The sequence below is a fragment of the Sphaeramia orbicularis genome, chromosome 16, assembly GCF_902148855.1.
Source record: "Sphaeramia orbicularis chromosome 16, fSphaOr1.1, whole genome shotgun sequence".
NCBI lineage: Eukaryota > Metazoa > Chordata > Actinopteri > Kurtiformes > Apogonidae > Sphaeramia > Sphaeramia orbicularis.
The window spans coordinates 57379811-57406832 of record NC_043972.1 but is presented as its reverse complement, the minus strand read 5'-3'; the positions used below and the strand labels follow the sequence as shown (position 1 = coordinate 57406832).

General features: G+C 39.6%; 3 protein-coding genes across 3 annotated transcripts in view; all 3 read left to right on the top strand.

Annotated features, from left to right (window-relative positions):
• LOC115435836 (uncharacterized) overlaps positions 1-27022 on the top strand; it is a 1131008-nt gene that overhangs the window by 40140 nt on the left and 1063846 nt on the right. The gene's annotated exons all lie outside the window — the stretch shown is intronic.
• The window catches only part of LOC115436291 (zinc finger protein 239-like), an 887505-nt gene that overhangs the window by 72702 nt on the left and 787781 nt on the right, over positions 1-27022 (top strand). The window lies entirely within an intron of this gene.
• LOC115436298 (zinc finger protein 658B-like) overlaps positions 1-27022 on the top strand; it is a 78010-nt gene that overhangs the window by 3933 nt on the left and 47055 nt on the right. The window contains exon 3 of the mRNA XM_030159134.1: positions 1589-1596. Within this exon, the coding sequence (XP_030014994.1) occupies positions 1589-1596 (8 nt within the window). The remainder of the gene's footprint in view (positions 1-1588; positions 1597-27022) is intronic.

Here is a 27022-nt window from a genome sequence, read left to right as displayed (position 1 = left end):
ATGTATCTTATGCTAAATGGCAGATAAAGTGTGACTTTGCATCTTGCTCTAGGCCATGCAAAAAGGCTCTGTACTTTTCTTAACGCTATTGTAACACTGTTGACCTCAATATAAAAAACAAAGTGAAAATGTATGAGTAGAAAAAACCAAAGAAATCAAATGTTATAAGTTCTTTGCTTGATGAGTGTTTTGGATTTGCTAATCTAAGTTGTATTCTGATTTATACTTTGTGTATTTTCACCTTTGTGCTGAACAGTGATGAGAAGGTCAGGTTCAGCACAATGTGCCTTTTTTGCAACGTGGAAATGTTTTGTGGTTAAGGTGAGCTGAGTGTAATCTTCATTATGAACTTGGAAACTTACTGTGGTTAAGAAATGCTGGCCTCCCTGCGCAAATGTTCGACCAAGGCGTAACTGTTGAAGCTCTTTGTGGTGAAGCTATGCTATCTAAGCTGAACTCCTTGTGCAAATGTCAAACCAAGGTTTGACCCTTGATCAAACTGTCAAATGCATAAGTGCTATTTTGCAGATTTTGCAGATGTCCAATGCAGTTGTTAAACTTAAAATGAACTTTCAAATGGGTGTGTGCTCAGAGTGATTGATGTATATACTGATGTGTTTTGCTTGACGTGTGTACTGACGCATTTTACCCAGCAATTGTTAACCAATCATATGTGTTTGTTGAACTTATGTAACTGAATATGGGAGTCACTAAACATGGGAGTCTTCAAAGAGCCACTGAAGACGATAAAATATAATGGAGAAGATTTTTATGTGTTAGACGAATAGTGTGTTTGATGGGATACTAGTGGTAAAGTGCCTTCTCTGAAAACTCACAATTTTTGGATTTTTGTGAATCATTGCTGTTTTCAATAAACCACATTCTGGGTTTACCTTTTTTAAACTTTAATCTTGCCTTTTGGTGGATTTTTTCCTTCATTCTCCTGTTGTGTTTTTCCATCGGCAGCTTTAAGTGGTAAGTTTCTTTACCATATTAGTTAACCCCCATCGCTTGGAAGCCCGGCCTCTGGCCGGACTTCAATTTTAACGCAGTATCTGAGCAGGATAGAGAACACTGGCAGTCATGCACTTTTCAGGCACGTAGAGTTAAGCCCAGGGCACAGTGAAGACAGTTACCTGGTGTTAAAATATAAAGGTATCTGGGGCAGTAATCCATTAACTAATATTATTGTAGTTTGTTGTGATTATTGTGCTACGTGCTTAACATGTTATCATGTGCATCACTGAGAATTCTTTAAGACTAAAGAACTTAAAGCACAGACTCAGAAATTGAAATAATGCTGAAATTCAAATGCTGAAATTCGTCAGACTCCTGCTCTCCAGGAGGCAGAGACTCAAGCACGACCTCTTAATTTTTTCTCCATTTTTCATGGTTATCATCACATAATTGTCTTCTGTGAATCTCCTTGGGGGCATTTGTGAATTTTGAGGAAAATCCAAGTCTGTGATTTGAACTGTTCTGTTTTTCACAAGTGGACACCTAGTGCTGTCATCAGTCAGGTTTGGCCACAGTGCAGGATCATCAGTGACAACTGGAGGACCTTCCTTTGTTGATAATTCAGGTGCAGGTGAGGAGGTGGTTTAGGAAGTGCAGGCTGGGACATCCTCTTGGGTTTCCTCAAAGGACTCCTCATAATCTACGCTGAATAAGACCATAATGATCAGCCTAATTATTACCATTTTAAATAATCCCAATTAGACATTATATTAGACTGGATAAATACTTTATTAACCCATAAAAACCCAAACACACACCATCGACCAAAACCATCTACTGATCTAAAATGTTAAACCCTTACTGATCCACTAATCTTAATACATGTCAATAATTGGTGTAAAATGCAGTTTTTCATCTTTTCATGGTCATCAGATATGACCCATTTGGACGTTCAGAGGCTCCGTAGTTACCATGGAAACATCATCATCTTCTACAGTATTGATTCACCAGTAAAACGCATGGAGTTGGATCAATGAGAGTGGATGAACACACTGGGTTTATGTTTAATCACTGATAATTTTGCTGAAAACATAACTTTTCCCCAATTTATTTCTGACTTGATATAATAACCTTTGAATTTACTCTGAGCTTTAATGAACATCTGCATGATCAGTGAATTAAATATAGGAAAATACATGATTTACACTGAAAAAACTTCCAATAAAAAGGATAGTATTTCAATAAATGGTGATAAATCACTTAAGAAAGTTTATAAATAGGGAAAAATCTATTTGGGAACTGACACAAAAGCATCAGTGGGTCTTGATGGGTTAATCCCAAATTGGGAAATTGCTTTTTTGCAGCAGCAGTAAGTATAGTAAGAAACAGAAATATAATAGAAGCACACAATAAAGAATAAATATACACCCAGTAAATGAAATAATTAGTAAATAATGCATATACCTTTATCTCTAGAGGTTGTGGCCACTTTGTGACTAAACACAGTCAGGAATTTAATCAAAACACCAAACGAAAAAAGGTAACACTCATAAATCATGACTATGTAGTAGTAGACTATCAGGATTATTAATTAGTTTATTTACAAAAACTACTTCACCATTATACCACCGAATATACAGAAGGAACTAATAAAACTAGTAATGGCAGATTGTCCTGTAAGTTCCACTATCAAAGCAGTTTTATCAATCAAAACATGAAACTCTGTCAGTAAAAACATGTGTAAATGGGTCATTGCACTGAAAGTCACTGATTGTCTGATTTCATTCAACTGGGATTTCTGTTTTCATTCCACACATGTAGAGATGTTCGTATTATGTTCTTTACACACGTGCATTTCCCTTTTTCATCTGGCACGTGCAAAGCAGGGGGCCGGGGGGGCTTGAGCCCCTGCCACTTTGATCCTTTGCCTACAAGTGCCCTTTTTACTCGTTTTTTTTTTTTTTTTTTTTTTGCGCAAAAAACTGCATGACTAAAATTTTCGTGACTAAAATTTTGATGTAAATGTTCAGAGTGGTTTAATTTGGCTGTCACTGGACCTGGTCATGGTGCCCTTTCATCTCTGTCACGCCCCGCCCCTTCCTCCTGTGTAACCTTGCTTGCAACACACACACACACACACACACACACACACACACACACACACACACACACACACACACACGTCATGCGGTCAGGAGAATAAATGAGGAGGAGGGAAGTGCTGCGATTCCAGGTCCATGAGAGTCCACCCCACTATCTGCCCAAAACATTCACTTGTCTCTTTTGGTCCTGGTCCTATTCTTCAACAACTATAGTTTTGGGGCCAAAAACCGATGGTAAGTGAGTAAATAATTCAATATCATCGTCACGTCATGGAATGAGCTCCCAGACTAGCACACTCTAACAGCTGGGTGCCCACCTGAGTCTGAGTCCTGCTGAAGCACTCACACAGATTTGCTTCCGTTTTATTTCCATAAACTGTTGAGTTTTAGCCGCAAAATTGTAACACATGGTAATAGTCCTCACTAGCTGAAACAGTCACTTTTTCTTCAGTTTTCTCTGTTTTTGCATAATACCTTTAAGTTTACTCTGAGCTTTAATGAACATCTACATGATCAGTAAATTAAATATAGGGTAAAGGAAGTGATTTACACTGAAAAATGCAAAACACAGAGGTTTTTATTATAATAAATGGTGATAAATCACATGAGAAACGTTAAAAAGAGAGAAAAAAATCATTTAGAAGCTGCCATAAAAGTACCACCGGGTCTTAATGGGTTAAAATGTGCTGAAGTAATTAAATTCTGCTAAACAGATATAAAATTGCATAAAAAGAAAACACATCCAAGTCTTCTTCTCATCCAATACCTAAATCCGGCCCTTTTGGTGTACAAGAGTCATAAAACTTATGTAAAATCCCCCGACTCTTTCATCAGTGCCAACACTTTGACATTTCTGGTTTTGTTTCAGAAACTGCTGGATCGATTCTCGTAATATCCGTGTTCGTCTCAAACATCTTGAGTGAATCTTATTTGAAATAACCACAAACCTCCACAAATATTCCCATCAACCTGGTCAATATTAAATGATACAGCTAGAAATACTACAATATAAACTTTATTATTATCATGTAATGTTAAATGGTTTGGCTTGGGTTAACACTTCCTCTACATGGTTATTTCTTAACTGTGGAAAACCTAAATATCATCATAAATATGTCCTAGAATGAAAAGAAACTAAGTAATCAATGTTTCACTGTAAAAGCAGGTGTAAAACCAGATGTAAAATGAAGGTATTTCTAGTTATTAACATTCACTGTCATGCTTTTATACATAATTTAACATCTGTTTTTAAGAATTTGTCTTGGACTTACACTGCAAAAATCCAAATCTTACCAAGTGTATTATTCTCATTTACTAGTCACAATATCTCATCACACTTAAAATAAGACAGAATCACCTACAGAGGAACTTGTAAGGGAGATAAAAGAACTTATTTTTAGACAATAGATCTAGAAAATCTTATTTCAAGGAATCTTACCAAGATAATTTTCACTTGTTCCATTGGCAGATTTTTTTGGTGAATTGAGCAAAAAAAAAAATTGAATCAAGCAAAAAAATCTGCCAATGGAACAGGTGAAAATGATCTTACTAAGATTTCTTGAAATAAGATTTTCCAGATCTATTGTCTAAAACCAAGTTCTTATATCTCACTGAAAAGTTACTCTTTAGGTGATTTTGTCTTATTTTAAGTGTGATGAGATATTTGGACTAGGAATGAGAAAAATACACCTGGTAAGATTTAGATTTTTGCAGGATATTAACACACAAAAACTTCTACACATTACATCTTTATTTCCACTTCTATAGAAACTGAACATCAAAAGAAACTTATCACATATTCTATGTGATGCCATTTCACACCATTTTATTAAATATGAAAACAAATTCTTTCTTGTTCTTAAAAAAACATTTAATTAACAAACAAAATACAACAAACAACAAAACAGTGGATGAGTATCCAGAGGATAATGTAAAATATGACAAAGGGGAGTTCAACAAAGTTCACATTTAGCAACAAGCAACATTATTAATCCACAGCACGTCGAAGATCTCAATCCCATTGAACATCTGTGGGATATTCTTGGTAGATCCGTGTATGCTAGGCGTCCGGCACCTGGCAACCGCCAGATGCTCATCCAGGCCCTTCAGGAAGAGTGGGACAACATCCCCCAGATAGGATCAGGAGGTGAATCCAGAGTATGTGCAGAAGGTGCACAGCCTGTGTTAGGGCTCAGGGAGGACACACCCAGTATTGAGAACATTGATCTGGACCATTTGGTCAATCTTTGACTTGCTGTGGATTAATAATGTTGCTTGTTGCTAAATGTGAACTTTGTAATTGGTGGTTATTCATTTTCATGTGTCCCTTTTGGAAGTTTGAGCCCCTGCCCCTTTATAGCTCTCTGCACGGCCCTGATGAAAAGGTTCACATCTGCAAACTATCTTTTCAAAACATGTGTATAACATGAACAAACTGAAAAAAGGTCTGATTTTAACAATATTCTGCCACAGTTTATCATTTAGACAGGTACATTATAACTTACAGATCACATTGGATCTACAAATACACAAAACATTTAGCAACAGGCAGAATTTTGTTAAAATTGTACTTCTCTTAAGACATTTCAGGTTGTTCATATTTGTTCAGGCTATTTACATTTTTTGTGAAATTATACTTTGTTTTAGTGTAAATACATGAAAGTATTTACATTTACAAAGGGAAAGGTTTAAACTTGTCATTATTCATATGTTATTATGATAGTATTTTACTGGTCCTACCGACTTGAGAATGAATTGTTCTGAATGTGGAACCTGAACTGAAAGGATCGTTAATTTCTTAGTGTAAATTTTGCATTTCACAAATTCATCCCATGGGCCGGACTGGACCCTTTGGCGGACCGGATTGGGCCCCCAGGCCGCATGTTTGACACCTGTGCTCTAGATTCTTCTGCACAAGTCATACTATTTCGTGTGTGTTTGTGTTGGTTGGTGGTCGGGTGAGTAGTGATAGAGAAACAGACGGATAATCTGTGTGTTGTGTGTGTGTCTGTGGATGTTTGTAAACTGATGTGTTGCACATGAAGAGTTAATGTATCTCCTTTTTGTGTTGTAGATGAATGTAAGTTTGTGTCCAAGAAAGAGATGAACCAACTCAACCTGCAGTTCAACCAGCTCTATGATGATTATGAAGATGTGAAAAGAGAACTGTACGCCACACAGGAAGAAAAGAAACATCTGAAGGAGACACTGAAGCAGTCCAAGTTTGGGTTTGATTCCATAAAAGACACAAACGCTAACATTTTTTTTTTTTTTTTACTAGTTTACAGTCATTACAAATGTTTACAGGTTATAAATATCTACATTTTATCAGACAGGATCATTGAGAGTACAAAAAGCTTGAGAACCACACCACAGAGCTATTTTATTTATAATAATGGACCATTTTAGGACCAAGGTTAAAGGACCATTTAGGAAAAACTGCTTTTAAAGCAGACACGTTAAATATTAACATGAACTGACAATGTTTTAAATGAAATATATTGAAGGTAATGGAATGGACTCAAAATGAAATGTACATCTGTAACCAAAAGTGTTTTCAACAATGACAAGTGTAAATTAAAGCCGCAAGCGGCATCTAAAGGCCCTCACCATGGGCACGTCCAGTAGAAGTATGTCCATCGTTCAGCAGGTGGCGCTCTAGCACCAAATTTCAATGTCTTCTGATCAATGGGTGTAGGCCTGGGAGATTGACAAATGATTCAAATTTGAGGCAAATCTTTGTATGTCCGAACTAAATAATTTTTTGTATAAGTAAATCTTTAGGGGGCGCTATGCAGCTAAAATTAAATTTCTTCCACTGAATGGGTGTAGGCCTGTGAGATGTACCACTGAGTCAAATTTGAGCCAAATCGGTGTTCGTATGTCCGAACTGAAGTAATTTTAATTTTTAAAAAAAATTAAATTTGTAGGGGGCGCTGTAGTGCGAAATTTCAGTTTCTTTTGACAAATACGTGTAGGCCTGGGAGACAGATGTCTGAGTCAAATTTGAGCCAAATCGGTGTTTGTATGTCCGAACTGATGTCATTTTTGTAAATGTACATTTGTAGGGGGCGCTATAGTGCAAGACTTCAATTTCTTTCAATAAATGGGTGTAGGCCTGGGAGATAGACATCTGATTCAAATTTGAGCCAAATCGGTGATTGTATGACCAAACTGAAGCAAGATTTGTAAAGGCAAATTTCTGAAAAAAAACTTAGCAAATTTTGCAACCTCCTTGCACAAAAATGGTAAAACTGATCCCAAAAATTCGGCTAACTTTTGATGCCCCACTTCTCTAGATACTGTACACCAATTTTGAGCTCATTCGGCGAAACGCACAAGGAGGAGATAGTTAAAATACGACATCAGCGAAAACGCTGACTCAGCATTTTGGAAATTTCAATATGGCCGACTTCTGGTTGTTTTAGGGGTGTGGCCACAATAATATTTTTTGTTTGTCTCCTCATGGTGAATCTGTGAACCGATTTTCGTGGCTCTACGACAAACTTTATGTTGGACATGCTCCCATTGACGCAATGCATTTTCACTTTTCAAGGGGGCGCTGCCGCAATATTTCTTTACCGACATCTACGAAACCCATATGTAAATTAAATGTTGCACATTTCTCAATTTTAGGCAAACTTTGGTGAGTTTTCGTAAATGTTCAGGGGGTCAAAATTGAGCTCAAAGTGCAGGAGAAAGAAAAAAAAAAAAATCTGAGCAAGAACAATATAGCCGTTTCTATGGCAACCACGTATTTGGCCTTATTTGAAAGCTCTCGAGCTCCGCCACGTCTGTCTCAGTGCCGTGAATGAGAATATGTGTGAGTGGCGACAGTGGCGAAAGGCGACCGTGTCACTGGCGATTTCATCCCCATGCGCCCACTGCAGACTCAACAGGCCCTGCGCCGGCTTTACTCGGCTCGGGCCTAATAATTAACACTATATGAACTCATCTAACATTTCTAGCTGGAAATGATTTTTTTTTCTTGCTCTAAAAATTTTGAATTTTATCATCAACTGAAACTGCACTTCTTTCTGGTAATGAACAAAATATATCAGTGCCGGTTGTGATTTTATGTAAGTGTAGAATTAAGAAAAAAATAAATGAACACTTGAAGAGTCAGATGTGTTAGAATAGAATAGAATGCCTGTATTGTCATTATACATATGTATAATGAAAATAAAAGAGACAACTCTCTTGTGGTGTGTAGTGCAAAACAGTTTAAAAGAAAATAAATTAAATCTACAGGGTGTCCCAAAAAAATGTATACACACTTTAAATAATTGTAAAGAAGGTGTTTATTAAAATTCATTTAATTTTCAAAATGTAACAGAATTTACAACCGTCCTTTTATTGTTTTGTCAGCGCCTGTTCTCAAACTGACGCCCATTCTGGTCCAGACACTGGTGACAACGCCAAGCAATGGAATCACACATTGCCTCACACCACAGACTCACACCACTAACCTTTTTTTATGGGGATACCTAAAAGACAAAGTCCATGATATGAGATCTGCAGCAGTCACTGAACTGAGAGTAACCATTGAACATGAATGCACCCAAATATCGAGGGAATTGTTTGGAGATGTGTGCGATTCCATTGCTTGGCGTTGTCAGCAGTGTCTGGACCAGAGCAGACGTCAGTTTGAGAACAGGAAGTGACAAAACAACAAAAGGATGTTTGTAAATTCAATCACATTTTGAGAATTAAATGAATTTTAATAAACACCTACTTTACAATTATTTAAAGTGTGTATACATTTTTGGGGACACCCTGTATATACAGAATAAAAACAAGCATGTCAACCAACCAAGAAAGGGTAGAAAAAATCTATATTGCACTTTGACCCTGGTTGGATATTTGTTAAATGTTATACAGGCTCCGTAGGGTTCTATACAGGTGCTGTAAGGTTCTAGACAGGTGCTGTAGGGTTCTGTGCAGGTAGGATGCTGTTATGGACTGTTTGAAACCTTGTTCAGACACAGACAGACCAGCGATCCTGGTCCAGGTTCTGTTCAGTGTTGTGTGAAATCTTTCTTTGGTAGATTACCCTCAGTATTTAAATCTGTCAAAATGACCGATGGCCTTCAGAATTTTCTGTCATCTTTAAAAAAAATCCGTCAATGACGGAATATTTTTGGTGACCGCGACCTCTGACTGATTCAATGTCCACAAACTCAATGAGAGGTAGTATCTGCATAGAAACCAGGGATTTCATACTGAAACCTGGCGTACGCTTAAATCCAGATAAGTCTATACGCACAAAAAATCCAGATGAATAAAACTGAGCGTACGCCCGACTCCAAGCACACTTCCTTTATACATCCCAATCAGAGTGGAATTGACCGTATATGTTTGGGGTGCCTGACTCCTCCCCCTCCACACCCACATTTAAATATGCAAATTAGTTTAAATAGGGCCTGCAGGTGGGATTCCCTCTGGGATTCCCCTCTCTGCATGATCAGATGATGACGTCAAGGTGGATGAGAAGCGGAGGCCAAAACAGGTGGAAGGAGAAAAGAGATGAACTCAGCCTGTTTGAGCAGAGGGTCGATGCTAATTGTGGGTGACACTGGTCTCACAGTGCTGATGCAGATCACCCCCAAGGTAAATATATATTTAGTATTTGTGTAACTCACACATCTGTTCATTCCACAGGTCATACAATAATCTGATCACAGCCAAACAAGATAAAGGTTCATGCGTAATCATGTCAGGATATCAAAGAGGAAATCAAAGACTGTGACTCATGTTTAATTACCTCCGCCAAGGAGGTTATGTTTTTGCCAGGGTTTGTTTGTTTGTTTGTCCGTTAGTGTGCAACATAACTCAAAAAGTTATGGACAGATTTGGATGAAATTTTCAGGGTTTGTTGGAAATGGGATAAGGAAGAAATGATTAAATTTTGGTGGTGATCGGGGGTGGGGGGGCCCACGGGGGGGCCACTGATCAGCCTTGGCGGAGGTCTGCGCTCTCCGAGTGCTTCTAGTTACTCAATGTATTATTTCCCAAAAGACAATGAAACAGAAGAAGGTGAGACGCACTCCCAGCCTCCTGTCACAGACCGTGGGTCCAACAGCCAGCTGCTGATGTCCGTCCTCAGCCGTGTCCTCACCTGTGCTCATGCGAGTCACAAGAAGACATCATGACCCAGATAGCAAAGAGATACTGGGATGGATCTGGAACAGAATCGCTGACCGACTTGGCCCGAAAAACCACTTGGCAGATCCGTCCTGGTGTCCAAACACCCATCAGGCCAAAACAGATTTTGCTCCGTGAAACGGAACTCCTACAGAAACGGTCCAGCTCTGGCCCAGCTCAGTGGCATATGATCGCCTGGACCGACTTCTAAATGTTCCACAGACATTAATAATACATTAAATGCATTTAACAAGTGAATTCTGTGTCCCTGTCTCTTTATGCGGTTGACATCACATCCTATTCGGATGGCAGGATTGTCATTAAAGGGTCAAGGGTCTGGTTCTGGTGGGGGATGTGCTGCTCTGGCAGTGGGATGATGTGCTGGTGTGTTCATTGTTCATCTGTGTATCTCTGATGTGCACATCGATCAGAGGAATGACCTCTTTCACATTATTAACAGTTTTCCAGTGTCACCACTAAGTGTTACCAATGGTTCTAAAGCACTAGAAGCATGCATACACACACTATGAAGTTGGCGTGAAGCACCGCACATTTCCACGGTCATTTCATTCTTTGTACATCTGAACTTGAGTGTGGAAAAGAGCGTATGCCACGTTTTTGTGTCCTTTGTACAAGAGGCCCCAGGTCCTTGTTGACTTCCACTAGTTGAACTTTTCACCTCGTGGCGGATTGAGATTCAGTAATGTCACTGTTTTGTGAAGGTGGTGCATTACAACACACTTCTGTACTCTAAGGAAAACAAAACACAGCCTTCAGTCGGATGTTTGTCTTCATATCTGGATTCTGTGAAGTCTGATCTGGAGGTTTTTAAGTCTGATGTTCTTGTCAGAAGTGGGTGCTGCTGGTTCACACACACTGTGTTTCTTCTTGTCATCTGATGCTGAGGGACATTTTGGTCCAGATGTTGATGATTCACAACTGCGCTGATGATAGCAGAGGGCAGAGGGTGACGAGACTCTTTCATCACATTGGAAACATTCAAACTGTTTAGGTGTGTTAATGACACCGACTCTTTCCACTAGAGTCCAGTGTCTTACTTTTTGTACAACTGCTCAGTTTTTGTCTTCATGTTTAGTACATTGTGAGCCTGTGATAAAAGATCTGTCAAAGAATCTGCACTGGTAGGGTGGGCCCACTGATGAATTTTTAAGTGATTAGCTTGGATGAAAAACTTCCCACACTGGTCACAGTAATATGGTCTGTCTCCAGTGTGGATGCATTGGTGGATTTTTAAGTAACTTGTTGCGATGAAAGCCTTTCCACACTGGTAACAGTGACACAGTTTTTCTTCAATGTGAATGCGTTGGTGTTTTTTTAGGTTACTTGCTGTGAAGAAAGCATTTCCACACTGCTCACAGCAATATGGTCGTACTCCAGTGTGAATGCGTTGGTGGATTTTTAGGTGACTTGTTGCGATGAAAGCCTTTCCACACTGGTCACACTCATATGGTCTTTCTCCAGTGTGGCTACGTTGGTGGATTTTTAGGTACCTTGCTGTGAAGAAAGCATTTCCACATTGCTCACAGCAATATGGTCGTACTCCAGTGTGGATGCGTTGGTGGATTTTTAGGTAACTTGTTGTGATGAAAGCCTTTCCACACTGGTCACACTCATACGGTCTTTCTCCAGTGTGGATGCGTTGGTGGACTTTTAGGTGACCTGCTAAGGTGAAAGCCTTTCCACACTGTTCACACTCATACGGTCTCTCTCTGGTGTGGCTGCGTTGGTGTTGTTTTAGGGCACTTGCAGAGTTGAAAGCATTTCCACACTGTTCACATTGATACGGTCTTTCTCCAGTGTGGATGCGTTGGTGGATTTTTAGGCCATCTGCTCTGGTGAAAGCCTTTCCACACTGGTCACATTCATATGGTTTTTCTCCAGTGTGGATGCGTTTGTGCAATTGTAGGTCACCTGCTGTGGTGAAAGTCTTTCCACACTGGTCACAGTGACACAGTTTTTCTCCAGTGTGGATGCGTTGGTGTTTTTTTAGGTTACTTGCTGTGGTGAAAGTCTTTCCACACTGGTCACAGGTGGGTCTTCCATCCATGTTTGCTGGAATCAGGTGATGTTTGTCCAGATACAACTTTTAGGTTTCACTTTAAATCCACCTTTGTCTTCTCTCTACATCAAAACACAAAAAAACAGAAGAGGTGGTCACTGTAATGCAATGAAATGGAACACAACAAACACATCCCTTTCAAACCAGATTAAGCAGACAGACAAAATTAACTACTGTAAATTCCAGACTATAAGCCGCTACTTTTTTCCCACACTTTAAACACTGCGGCTTATACTTTGACGCGGCTTATATGATGATTTTACTGGTACCATGGCTCGGTGCCCCAGCATCTCGGCTTGAGGTGCCGGTGGTGCCGCGGCACCGGTGGCACCCAGCTGTGGCACCGCGGTGCCATGGCACCTGACACTGAGCTGTGGCACTATGGTGCCACGGCACCCGGCACCGAGCCCTGGTACCGCGGTGCCACGGCACCTGGCACTGAGCCGTAGTACTGCAGTGCCACAGCACCTAGCATTGGCACCTCGGTTGTGCCATGGCACCAGGCACCGAACCGTGGTACTGCGGTGCCACAGCTCGGTGCCAGTTACCATGGCGCTGTGGGACCATGGCTCAGTACCACGGCTCAGTACCACGGCTCGGTACCAGGTACCACAGCACGGTGCCAAGTACCATGTCATCTCGTCCCTACCGCACGTCATGCGTAATATTAAATGAAAATATTACAACAGACATAATTACTTGTTTTTAATCTTTATATTTTAAAAATAAATTCAAAGTCCTACTCGAACGAAAAACAAAAATTTGTTCACTTTCAAGTGTCTTTCAAGTCATTTTAAGTCCGTGAATCCACAGCCGGCGCAAAAGCAAGTCAATCTCTTATCGGCACGAATCCAAAGGAAACCCCGATAAGTCCACCAACAAAAAAAAAAAAAAAACAAAACAAAACAAAGAGAAATGTGCTTTTATTACTATCCTTTTATTGTCTCATTTTTTGTCTTTTGTTTTTTAATCATCATATTAACAACAAATCAACCTATAGATATGACAGCAAGCTCACACATATCATGCCCATTTACATACAGGGAATAATTTCATTTGAACTCAAAGAAAACCTTTATCAAATTACCGTCCAGTTTTGACGCAATGAAAAAAAAAGGTTCCACTCGGTCCCATAGACTCCCATAGAAGCCAGGCTTCAACGGGGAAGTGCATTGACCATAGATCGTATGAGGAAACGGCACAACGGGAATGTATGAGAAGTGAACATCGAGTCTGATGATTTGTGATAAAGCTGATTCTGAACGAACTCGTCTGTGAGATGAATGTGTTTTAACACGTGTAGTCAATGAAATGTCAACACAACCAAACATATTTAACCATTTAATTTTCGTAATGATAGGGAAAGCCGGGCTTCTCTTGCAGTCTATGAGAAATCGCCATTGGTGGACACCCGCAGCTTATAAACCCTGCGCGGCTTATACGTGTACAAAATTGATTTTCTTTCTAAAATTAGGGTCTGCGGCTTATACTATGAGCCGCAACTACTACTATAGTTGTTGAAGAATAGGACCAAAAGCGACAAGTGAATGTTTTGGGCAGATAATAATAATAATAATAATAATAATAATAATAATATTAATAATAATAGCGGGGTGGACTCTCACGTACTGGCACATGCAAAGCAGGGGGCCGGGGGGGGCTTGAGCCCCTGCCACTTTGATCCTCTGCCTACAAGTGCCCTTTTTACTCGTTTCTTTTTTTTTTTCCCGCAAAACACTGCATGACTAAAATTTTCGTGACTAAAATTTTTATCAATGATAATAAATGTTCAGAGTGGTTTAATTTGGCTGTCACTGGACCTGGTCATGGTGCCCTTTCATCTCTGTCACGCCCCGCCCCTTCCTCCTGTGCAACCTTGCTTGCAACACACACACACACACACACGCGTGCACGTCATGCGGTCTGGAGAATGAATGAGGAGGAGGGAAGTGCTGCGATTCCAGGTACGTGAGAGTCCACCCGCTATCTGCCCAAAACATTCACTTGTCTCTTTTGGTCCTGGTCCTACTCTTCAACAACTATAGTTTTGGGGCCAAAAACCGATGGTAAGTGAGTAAATAATTCAATATCATCGTCACGTCATGGAATGAGCTCCCAGACTAGCACACTCTAACAGCTGGGTGCCCACCTGAGTCTGAGTCCTGCTGAAGCACTCACACAGATTTGCTTCTGTTTTATTTCCATAAACTGTTGAGTTTTAGCCGCAAAATTCTAACACATGGTAATAGTCCTCACTTGCTGAAACAGTCACTTTTTCTTCAGTTTTCTCTGTTTTTGCATAATACCTTTAAGTTTACTCTGAGTTTTAATGAACATCTACATGATCAGTAAATTAAATAGAGGGTAAAGGAAGTGATTTACACTGAAAAATGCAAAACACAGAGGCTTTTATTATAATAAATGGTGATAAATCACATGAGAAATGTTAAAAAGAGAAAAAAATCATTTAGAAGCTGTCATAAAAGTACCACTGGGTCTTAATGGGTTAAAATGTGCTGAAGTAATTAAATTCTGCTAAACCGATATAAAATTGCATAAAAAGAAAACACATCCAAGTCTTCTTCTCATCCAATACCTAAATCCGGCCCTTTTGGTGTACAAGAGTCATAAAACTTATGTAAAATCCCCCGACTCTTTCATCAGTACCAACACTTTGACATTTCTGGTTTTGTTTCAGAAACTGCTGGATCCATTATCGTAATATCCGTGTTCGCCTCAAACATCTGGAGTGAATCTTATTTGAAATAACCACAAACCTCCACAAATATTCCCATCAACCTGGTCAATATTAAATGATACAGCTAGAAATACTACAATATAAACTTTATTATTATCATGTAATGTTAAATGGTTTGGCTTGGGTTAACACTTCCTCTACATGGTTATTTCTTAACTGTGGAAAACCTAAATATCATCATAAATATGTCCTAGAATGAAAAGAAACTAAATAATCAATGTTTCACTGTAAAAGTAGGTGTAAAACCAGATGTAAAATGAAGGTATTTCTAGTTATTAACATTCACTGTCATGCTTTTATACATAATTTAACATCTGTTTTTAAGAATTTGTCTTAGACTTACACTGCAAAAATCCAAATCTTACCAAGTGTATTATTCTCATTTACTAGTCACAATATCTCATCACACTTAAAATAAGACAGAATCACCTACAGAGGAACTTGTAAGGGAGATAAAAACTTATTTTTAGACAATAGATCTAGAAAATCTTATTTCAAGGAATCTTACCAAGATAATTTTCACTTGTTCCATTGGCAGATTTTTTTGGTGAATTGAGCAAAAAAAAAAAAAATCTTGAATTAAGCAAAAAATCTGCCAATGGAACAAGTGAAAATTATCTTACTAAGATTTCTTGAAATAAGATTTCCCAGATCTATTTTCTAAAACCAAGTTCTTATATCTCACTGAAAAGTTACTCTTTAGGTGATTTTGTCTTATTTTAAGTGTGATGAGATATTTGGACTAGAAATGAGAAAAATACACCTGGTAAGATTTAGATGTTTGCAGGGTATTAACACACAAAAACTTCTACACATTACATCTTTATTTCCACTTCTATAGAAACTGAACATCAAAAGAAACTTATCACATATTCTATGTGATGCCATTTCACACCATTTTATTAAATATGAATACAAATTCTTTCTTGTTCTTAAAAAAACATTTAATTAACAAAGAAAATACAACAAACAACAAAACAGTGGATGAGTATCCAGAGGATAATGTAAAATATGACAAAGGGGAGTTCAACAAAGTTCACATTTAGCAACAAGCAACATTATTAATCCACAGCAAGTCAAAGATCTCAATCCCATTGAACATCTGTGGGATATTCTTGGTAGATCCGTGTATGCTAGGCGTCCAGTTCCTGGCAACCGCCAGATGCTCATCCAGGCCCTTCAGGAAGAGTGGGACAACATCCCCCAGATAGGATCAGGAGGTGAATCCAGAGTATGTGCAGAAGGTGCACAGCCTGTGTTAGGGCTCAGGGAGGACACACCCAGTATTGAGGACATTGATCTGGACCATTTGGTCAATCTTTGACTTGCTGTGGATTAATAATGTTGCTTGTTGCTAAATGTGAACTTTGTAATTGGTGGTTATTCGTTTTCATGTGCCCTTTTGGAAGTTTGAGCCCCTGCCCCTTTATAGCTCTCTGCACGGCCCTGCTCACGTACCTGGAATCGCGGCTCTTCCCTCCTCCTCATTCATTCTCCAGACCGCATGACATGTGCGTGTGTGTGTGTGTGTTGCAAACAAGGTTGCACAGGAGGAAGGGGCGGGGCTTGACAGAGATGAAAGGGCACCATGAGCAGGTCCAGTGACAGCCAAATTAAACCACTCTTAATATTTATTATCATTGATCAAAATTTTAGTCACGAAAATTTTAGTCATGCAGTTTTTTGCGCAAAAAAAAAAAAAAAAAAAACAGTAAAAAGGGCACTTGTAGGCAGAGGATCAAAGCGGCAGGGGCTCAAGACCCCCCGGCCCCCTGCTTTGCACATGCCAGGATAGATGAGTCATGTCCAGATGTCGCCGGTGGAACTTCCCGTTTTTACCGGTCTTGACTAGTTTCGGGTGCAGCAAATAGCCTATTGCTTTTCTCACTTCTCCTTTTTTGCAACATTGATCTGACTGTGTACGTACATTTTGTCCAGGTCATGTCCTGAATTGACCCCTCTCTGTTCTGACATGGCCTCAACTTGTCTCCTCTACATACACACAGTAATCACAAATGAATCAACATTCATTTAAACATTCTTTTCTTCACTGTACTTGTTGATCACATTACATATATCTAATTCAACTTAATAAATCAACTCAATCATCATGTTAGTACTACATTATAGTGGATAATATGTTTCCATTCAATGCCTATGCTGGCTGGAAGAGCCCTGACCTCAACCTAACTTGACAACGTCAATAACAATTGCTGTACCAACCCATAAGCTCCTTTTACACAGCAGTTCTGTTACGGGAATATTTTACTTTTATTCCAGAATGACATCTGTGTAAATGAAATAGTGGATCATTTGGTTCCACCTTTATCACAGTTCTGTAACACCTCTGAAGGTAGTAACAGAGGCCTGATCAAGAAAGAATCACGATTCTGAAATGCTCTGTAAAAGAAACACCTGTCGTTCAACAAACAAGGTGTGACATTTTGATGACGGTGACCCCTGTGCCAGGGGGATTTAAAAATGAGTGCGGGCCGTGCACAGTAAAACAAATCAACACGACCACAAAAATGTTGAACTGGGAAGACACTGAGATCCACCAGCTGTTGTCACTTCAGGCGGAGGACTCTATCTATGCTAACATTAGTAGAACAGTGAAAGATGGGCCGACTCTGGAGAGGTTAGCAACACCACTATGCTTGGGGTATTTCTGATGTGGAAGTGATACGTCACACCATATGCTGCGCTGCGTCCCCGCCTCTTTGACTGGTGAATGCAGCTCTGCTGTGGAAAAGTCCAGCCTCTGTTACTCCTTTGGCTTGGCTGTGGAAATTGGTCAATGGCAGAAAAAAGGGCTACAGGGCTAGACCACTACCACATCTGGGCCACTCTGATCACATGTCACTGTTTTTAATCCCTGCTCTTACCACCACAAAGACTGTGAAAGCTTGGCCTGATGGTGGCTCTCAGCAGCTTCAAAGCTGTAAAACAACCATTTACTTGAACGGCTCTGATTCACTCTAATTCTGTTCTATGAGCGATGCGTGTGACGTCATGCAGCGACAACGTCCTCAACATACAGAGCAGCCATGGAGCGAGAGAAAAGCTCACCTGTGTGGCAGCACTTCAGCCTAACTTCACCAACAACATCCACAGATACTTGTAATATGTGCAAGGGCAACGTTCCCAGGAGTGGTGGGAAAGCCTGGAGTTATAACACGACAGACTTCATCAAACACCTCGAGCGATTTCATAGTAAAAAGCATGCCGAGTTAATAAAATTGAAAAAGCAAAAAAAAAAGGAGATGGTATGAAACAGCTAACTTTGGCAGAGACAAGAACACACAAGAACACAGAAGTTTCCACACAATAGTATGAAAACAACAGAAATCACTGGATTTTATTGTCATGGATGGACAACCGCTGTCTGTCATTGGGAACAAGGGCTTCAGGCTCCTAGTGAACCACCTGGAACTACGATACCACATGGTCAAACTAAAACATTTATCCGAGACGGCTCTACCCGAACGGTACCAACAAGTGTGCAAACACAAAATAAACCAGATAAAAGATGTCAAAGCCATGAACTGAGAGTCCTCAGGGAGCACAACCTGGACAGGAAGCTGCTGCTGGCCTTCTGCCGTTCGTCCATTGAGCGCCTGCTGACGTGGTGCATTTCCACCTGGTACAGGAGCTGCACTGAGGCAGACAGACGAGGCTCCAGAGGACAGTCCAAGCAGCACAGAGGACTGTCGACTGTCCTCCCCCCTCCCTGATAGACATTTACACCAGCCGGTGCCTCAGCAGAGCCCAGAACAGCATCAAGGACAGTTCACATCCTGGCTCTCAGCTTTTTGACCTGCTGCCCTCTGACAGGCGCAACAGGAGCATCAAAACAAGAACAAACAGACTGAAAAACAGTTTGTTTCTCAGAGCCATCACCACCCTGAACTGTCACATGTGACGACCTCAGCCATCAACATAAGGGACAATGTGCAATACATTTATCACTGTCACTGCTACTACTATCCTGCTCAAAATACTACCTCAATATTCACTCATCCAGGGCAAAACAACCATTCTAGGAATAATAATCATATGTAATGCATATTCATCTGTGAGCATTCACTCTGTGCACAAAAATTATCCTGTAAATATTAGAGGTGCAATAGTACAGTTTTCCCAAGTACCGTACATTTTGTATATTCTCAATTTTTATCCTTTTTTGTTCCCGTGCAATATTTTTTTATCTTTTTTTTTCCTTTTACACTATACAATACTTTTTCATTACTTTTGTTTTATTTTATCTTGCTGATCACCAAATACATGGTATGGAGCACAAACACCATAAAAGAAAAAAGAACGATATACAGTATATCCACAGTATAACACTGTTTGGAACACCACTATTTTAGGTACACATCAGTGTGTTAGTTTTAAGGTGCAATATCCCTTTAAATACTGGCACCAAATGAATTATTTCAACCTCTGTGTTAATTACAGGCTAATGGAATGTAATCTGAAATGCTTGTGCTACATTAAATTTACCAAAACAAACAAAATAAAATAATTTTAGGCCAAAGTCAAGGGAAGGTTAACATCTGGTCAAAAAAAATTAAATTACAGTAATCTACACCAAACTTATATTTATGGGTAGATAATTACTTATATTTTCAGGAAAATGTATTTTGAAATGAGTAACAAATTTGTGGAAAAAAAAGTGACTAGTTTTATGAGTGTGAATGTTTGTAAAGTGACAAAGTTTTCTATCGTCATTCTGGGTTCATTTTATAAACTCTATAAATAAACTACATTTATTCCAAATACATTGATATTTGACTATCATATTATTTATGTCATATTCTTAACACACTGTTTAAAACTAATAAATGCATATAACTATGCAAAATATATTTGAATATAATGTTAAAATTATTTGTATGTCGTAGGGATGGGTAGATGAGGCGTCATGAAGCGTTTTGACACATTGCCAAGCTGTATTGATACTATGTCACTGAATACTGACACCTGCTGGACCTTAAAAATCCCTACAGGCAACTTAGTTGACAGACTCAACTGACACTGATTTGATGACCTAGTATATACAATAATATAATTTAAGTCATTGTATTTTATATTGTATTATTTCGTATCTTCATTTAAATTTAAAATATCTGATATTTTTAGATACAGTCAATAAATAACGTGAACATGGATCATAACATGAAAATCTAAGTGAACGTGTTGTGAATGAGGATGCTTGTGGACTGGGATTTTTTTTTTTTTTTTTACAAATTTTTATATAAAAAAAAAAGTTTTTCCAACGTTTTGAGTTTGATGGTTAAAAATGAAGTGAAGAATAAATTAATAAGAATTAATTATCAATAAAGCAACTGTGAGTAAGTTGTAGAATGGCTGTATACCTGAGTTTATCCTGGGTGTATCTGGGACTTCATTCTCATGCCTGGACCTAGAATGCCTCAGCATTGAGGAGGTGCTTTTGTTTAAATAGGAAAGTTCTGTCCAAAAAATGTGACATTTAACCTGCAGAAAATAATATGAATAGTAAACTAAGAGTCACTTTAAAATGAATTTGAAATCAGATAAAATGGAAACTCTGAGAGGAACACGATGAAACAACAAGGAAATTCAAACAAATACCTTATTTTCCGATATAAGATCAAAATGGTCCCACACAGCGGAAAGCTTTCTTTTGGTTTGAGGCTGCTCCAGAATTCTTGATGAATTTGATGATGAACCGCAAAAAATCAGAAATTCTTTTAGCAGATGCATCCCGTTGAAAGATGCGTTTCCTTATAAACACAGTTTAGCGTGTCAGTGTCAGTTCGAAACAGTTCCTGTATCGGTCACGTGACTTTCTTAAAGCGATACACACACCGACACGGGGTTTTTTCCCTTCTATGAGCTCGACGCATGCGCCGACGCACTGGTGTTGCCGGACCCATTACTAGTGTGTCGTAAATATTGTTAAAAATAGAAGCATATGATATTGAAAACTGATATAACAAATGTTTAATTTGATATTTACTTTTGTTGTCCATCCGTGACGCTGCCATTTTTCCAAACTCTTGCTATTTAGGTTCGATCTAATTTTTTTTCCCTCTAACCAATGATGAGGTTGTAAAATAGAGGGTTTTTCATTTAAAATATCTGAAACTGAATGTTGCCCTTTGAGTCTGTCTAGGATGGCATTTAGACCTTTACAGTGTGACCCAAAACCCATGTGAAAAGTGTGCCTTCGGTAACAAAATTCAGATAAAGCGCATAATCATCTCAACTTAATACAAACAAACTACAAAACCGAAATGCATTCCGGGTACAAGAGCCCTTCGACACCACCCTAGAAGCACAAAATGGCGGCCACCTCGCGGTAGTTTCCCAACACTTTGACTTCAAACATTCCCATAAACTGGTCCAAATCCAACATGAACGGTCTCAGAACTGAACAGAAATCAGCACTTTGTTAAATTCGGCTTTTTGGACGTGGATTATTACAACTGTTCACACGTTTACTGACCTGAATAAAACAGGAAACACGGAGCAACGGGCAGACCTGACTTGACTGCTCTCCTTCCCAGAATACATCTGAGGACGGGGCGGTGCGTCGCTATAGTACCCCAGAGGAAACTGGACTAGAAGAAGCGTTCCTGCACGGCACGTGCAAAGCAGGGGACCGGGGGGGGGGGGGGGGGCTTGAGCCCCTGCCGCTTTGATCCTCTGCCTACAAGTGCAATTATGCAATTTTATATCAGTTTAGCAGAATTTAATTACTTCAGCACATTTTAACCCATTCAGACCCAGTGGTACTTTTATGGCAGCTTCTAAATGATTTTTTTCTCTCTTTTAAATGTTTCTCATGTGATTTATCACCATTTATTATAATAAAAACCTCTGTGTTTTGTATTTTTCAGTGTAAATCACTTTCTTTAATTTACTGATCATGTAGATGTTCATAAAGCTCAGAGTAAACTTAAAGGTATTATGCAAAAACAGAGAAAACTGAAGAAAAAGTGACTGTTTCAACAAGTGAGGACTATTACCATGTGTTACAATTTTGCGGCTAAAACTCAACAGTTTATGGAAATAAAACAGAAGCAAATCTGTGTGAGTGCTTCAGCAGGACTCAGACTCAGGTGGGCACCCAGCTGTTAGAGTGTGCTAGTCTGGGAGCTCATTCCATGACGTGACGATGATATTGAATTATTTACTCACTTACAATCGGTTTTTGGCCCCAAAACTATAGTTGTTGAAGAATAGGACCAGGACCAAAAGAGACAAGTGAATGTTTTGGGCAGATAGTGGGGTGGACTCTCACGTACCTGGAATCGTGGTGCTTCCCTCCTCCTCATTCATTCTCCAGACCGCATGACATGTGGGTGTGTGTGTGTGTATGTGTTGCAAGCAAGGTTACACAGGAGGAAGGGGCGGGGCTTGACAGAGATGAAAGGGCACCATGAGCAGGTCCAGTGACAGCCAAATTAAACCACTCTTAACATTTATTATCATTGATCAAAATTTTAGTCACGAAAATTTTAGTCACGCAGTTTTTTGTGCAATAAAAAGAAAAGAAAAAAAAAAAACGAGTAAAAAGGGCACTTGTAAGCAGAGGATCAAAGTGGCAGGGGCTCAACCCCCCCGGCCCCCTGCTTTGCAGGTGCCAGCCCACCTCGACATAGAGGGGGCGGAGCCTGTAAACAGTGCCCCAGACTATAGATGACATTTCCAATCACTTTGCCCTTTAAATTCTCTTGAGTCTTTTCCAAAGCAGCTCCAGACCTTATTGTTTCCTCAGGCTTTGAATGAGCTGTGGGTTTTCAGACCATGTTCTTTAGTTTTTATGTCTGTGGACACAGCTGTGTGTCTGTGTTTGTCTGTGGATCCTACTTCTATTTGACTCAAAAGCACTTTGTGAATTCATTCTGTGAAAAGTTCCATATAAATAAACTTTACTGACTTACTTCTGATGGATGTGGGACAGTGAGTCCAACCCCCCCTTACAGTGGTTCAGCTGGTCCACAACCACCTGAGGCTCAGAAGTGGGTCAGCTTCAGACACATCAACACTTCCTCTTTTTAAACGTCCGTTTTTGTGTCCTAACATTAACTCAAGGCGTTGTCACAAAGCGGCTGAGACTCACTTCCCCTATTTTGAATCTAATGACTGTTGATTTTCTCTGTACTTTTACTGATGGTAAAGTTACCAGTTCAACACACAGTCCAGTCTAATCTAAATAGTCCAGAGTTTAATGGACCAGTGAGGAGAAAACCCTGACCCTCAGTAACATCAACAACAACAACAACAACACTGAGTTAAACCCTAGAGTTTCACATCATCTTCTACTCTGAGGCTTGGTCTCATCACAGTCACTTCAGACGGACTCCAACACATGGATTAAAGCTCATCCAGTTTCTACTGAAGTAAAGAACCCACAGTGAAGGAGGTGAGAGTCAAACAGGTCCTTCATGGAGAGACGCAGAGACTCACAGCTGCTGCCGTTTGGAGAGGAAGTAGAAATGAAGCCAACATGAAGTGGATGAGAGGAGGAGGAGTCAGAACAGAGAACATGTTTACAACAGTTTCTACTGTCGTTACTTCATGGACTGATAGGAACCATTATCTGGGTCCAACTTTACCTCCAGTTCTATCACATTTAGAACCCAAACTGGATCCCACTGACTTTGGGATGAATCCTCAGTGACAGATCTTCAGTTTTTCTTCGTATTCTTCTTCCATCCTTTATGTCAGCAGGTCAAATCTGCCCTCAGATGAAAACCTCAGTAAATGAGGACAGAACCAACACCTTTCCTCCATAAATGAGTCCACAGAGGATGGGTTTGGGTTCAGTGGTACAGAGGATTCCTCAGGTGGGAGGGGCTCACAAGGTTGACCTTTGACCTGTTGGTTTCCAGTGTTGCTGAGCTGGGGTAGTGTGTTGGAGATTCCAGCCAGTCCAGGCTTGTACTTGGGCTAATGTTAGTTCAGTCTAATTCAGTGGTTCTCAAACGGTGGGGTGGGACCCAAAGGGGGGGGTGTGAAGGCTTAACTTTATTGTCATAGTTGTAGATAATTGCACATTTCCTGTTTTTATTTGGACAAATATTTTCTCAAGGAGCAGTCTGAGTTTATTTGTATTGTTCAAGCCAAAACTGAAGTTATTTTGAACTTAAATGATTAACTTAACCCTTCCGCTGCCTTCATCTTGAGCTCAATAGGCCCTCTTTGACCCGACAAGGACAGTGGGAGGGCAGTTTATACTCAAAATTGGAATTCAGAGGGTCCGTTCAACCTGATGAGGACAGACAGACACACAGAGAGAGAGAGAAAAATGGAGCCACGGGTCATTTCTGCCAAAAGACTACAGGGGGGTTAATGGACGCTATGCACAGCCCCACTACTTCCTGAACTTCAGGTGGGTCCTTTATTTCCTGTCTTTCATTATTGGACACACTGGTTAATCCAGGTGTGTCTGCTACTTCTTGTTGTGACTACTGATTAATTAGACACACCTGTTCTTACCTGTATATATCCTATATTACCTGTACTTATCCTACATTTGTAACAAGTACAACAGAGGACCCAAGTGCAGTTTCAGGTGCTCAAGGTGAACAGTCTTTATTCTCTGGCAGACAAGCAACAGGCAAGGGACAGACAGCAGGTGAATCAGGGACAGGCGGTGGGTCAAGAACCAGGATATCCAAACGGGACCAGAGGGAGGAAGGCAGGAGACGTGGTTGGGGACGGAAGGCAGGTTGGTCATTCGGGGTTCAGGCAGAGAGACGTGGTCAGACGAAGGTAAGTGATTCACTGGGGAAGCAGACAGGCAGACGTAGTCAGACAAGCAGGTAGGTAGGTATCCAGGCAACAGGCGGGGAAGGTCAGGGGACAAACAGGATCAGGATCATAGGAACATGCTGGAGAGTAATACACAAGGTAGATACAATCTGGCAAAGAACAGAGGACAGAGAGGTGAATATATACACCCTGCCTTATGAGCCCAGCTGGGCTCACAGGTGAGGGATATTTACTGATGAGGAGGTGTGGCAGAGAGAGAGATGGGCAGGTGTGGCTGACAGAGTGAAAGAAAGAAAGAGAGAGATGAGAAAAAAGAGCAGAGCAGACAGGGATGTGACAATATTACCTGTGTATATCCTATATCCCGTATATATCCTATATTTCCTATAAATATCATATACTGCCTGTATGTATCCTATCATTACCTGTACATATCCTATATTACCTGTATGTATCCTATCATTACCTGTACATATCCTATATTACCTGTATGTATCCTATCATTACCTGTACATATCCTATATTACCTGTATGTATCCTATCATTACCTGTACATATCCTATATTACCTGTATATATCCTATATTACCTATAAATATCCTATACTGCCTGTATATATCCTATATTACCTGTATATATTCTGTATTACCTGTACATATCCTATATTACCTGTATATATTCTATATTACCTGTACATATCCTATATTACCTGTATATACTCTATATTACATGTATATATCCCAAATAACCTGTATATATCCTTATTTATTGTATATATTTCTCATCTGTTGTATAGAATTAGCTTTTTGTACATATCAGTAGTTTTTGCCGTACTTTAGTAGTATATGTATATTTAATAGATGTGTATTTAATATTTTATCCTGTAGCTTTCAGACGTTCCTTACATTTTCACTCATTCCTGATTGGTCTAAATTCATGTCTGTATTTCAGGAGGATTTTCAGGAATATTGGAGTTGACTGAATACTAGAATAGGCAGAACTGTTGGAAACACTGATCAAATCCATTACAGGCTGAGGTCTTGGTAAAAGCATCTGTGGTGGATTTATCACTAAAGATTCAGTGTTTGTATGAGCTCATAATTCAGATCCAAAGTAGATATAGATCTGGATAGATCAAGCACAAGTCAAAGACATGTTTGGATGTTTCTATTGGGGGTAAATGCAAAAATAGACAATCCTGTGTCTCCACTTCCAAATCTACACCATGAATGCATTTATAAATCTACACCTCCACATTCACAGTATTGAAAGGATATTTTCATTAAATGGCATATTGTCATTCTTGGAAATTATTAGTAAGACAACATACAAGAGGATGTACCGTAAGAAATAAGGAGGTCACTTTTACAATTCAGTATTCCAGTGACGTTTTATCATCCTGTCAAATGCAAAGTCCAGTAAATGGTCTAAACTCACCACAGAGCTGACAGTATTTATTAGTGCAGTATACTCAGTGTTCTAAAAGCCTCAGAAAAGGGAAGTCCTTGTGTCCACTAACATAATAAGGTTTTTATCAGTTCGCAGAGGATCTAAAAAACACTGTAAAAAGTTAACCATAAACCTGTGTTTAACTACTTTTCCAGGTTTGGTATTTTACAAGTCTGTTCTTGAGCAGGATGGAATCAGGTCTTTTTAATCATGTTTCACTTCACAAAAAATGTTACACAATACTGTCATTGTTTTTCTCCCACTTACAGTAGAAACACGCCCAGATCTATGTGACACTTAATCTGACCCTCAGTGATTTATTGTTATGACGACAAAACAGGGAGTGTCCCACATTGCAAAGTGTCCAGTTACACTAAGTACAGTGAAGGCTGTGTCCAGTCATTTATAATTCAACATGATATGACACATACTTTACTGTAGTCCAAGTACACACAGATGTAAAACTGGAAAACCACATATTTATTTCCCAAGTGAACTGAACCTCAGGTTATATTAATATAGTCGATTGTAAAAACGTTTAAACCATCAGAACTTAAGGATTCTTCTAACATTCACCTCAGAACCATAACTGGACTGCACTACTGCTGCGACTGTAAACACACTGACATGGACACTTTAGATCAGGGCTCTCAAACTCATTTCTTTCAGGGGCCACATTCAGCCGGATTTGATCTCCAGTGGGCCAGACCAGTAAAATAAGAACATAATAACCTATAAATAATGACAACTCCAAATTTTTGTC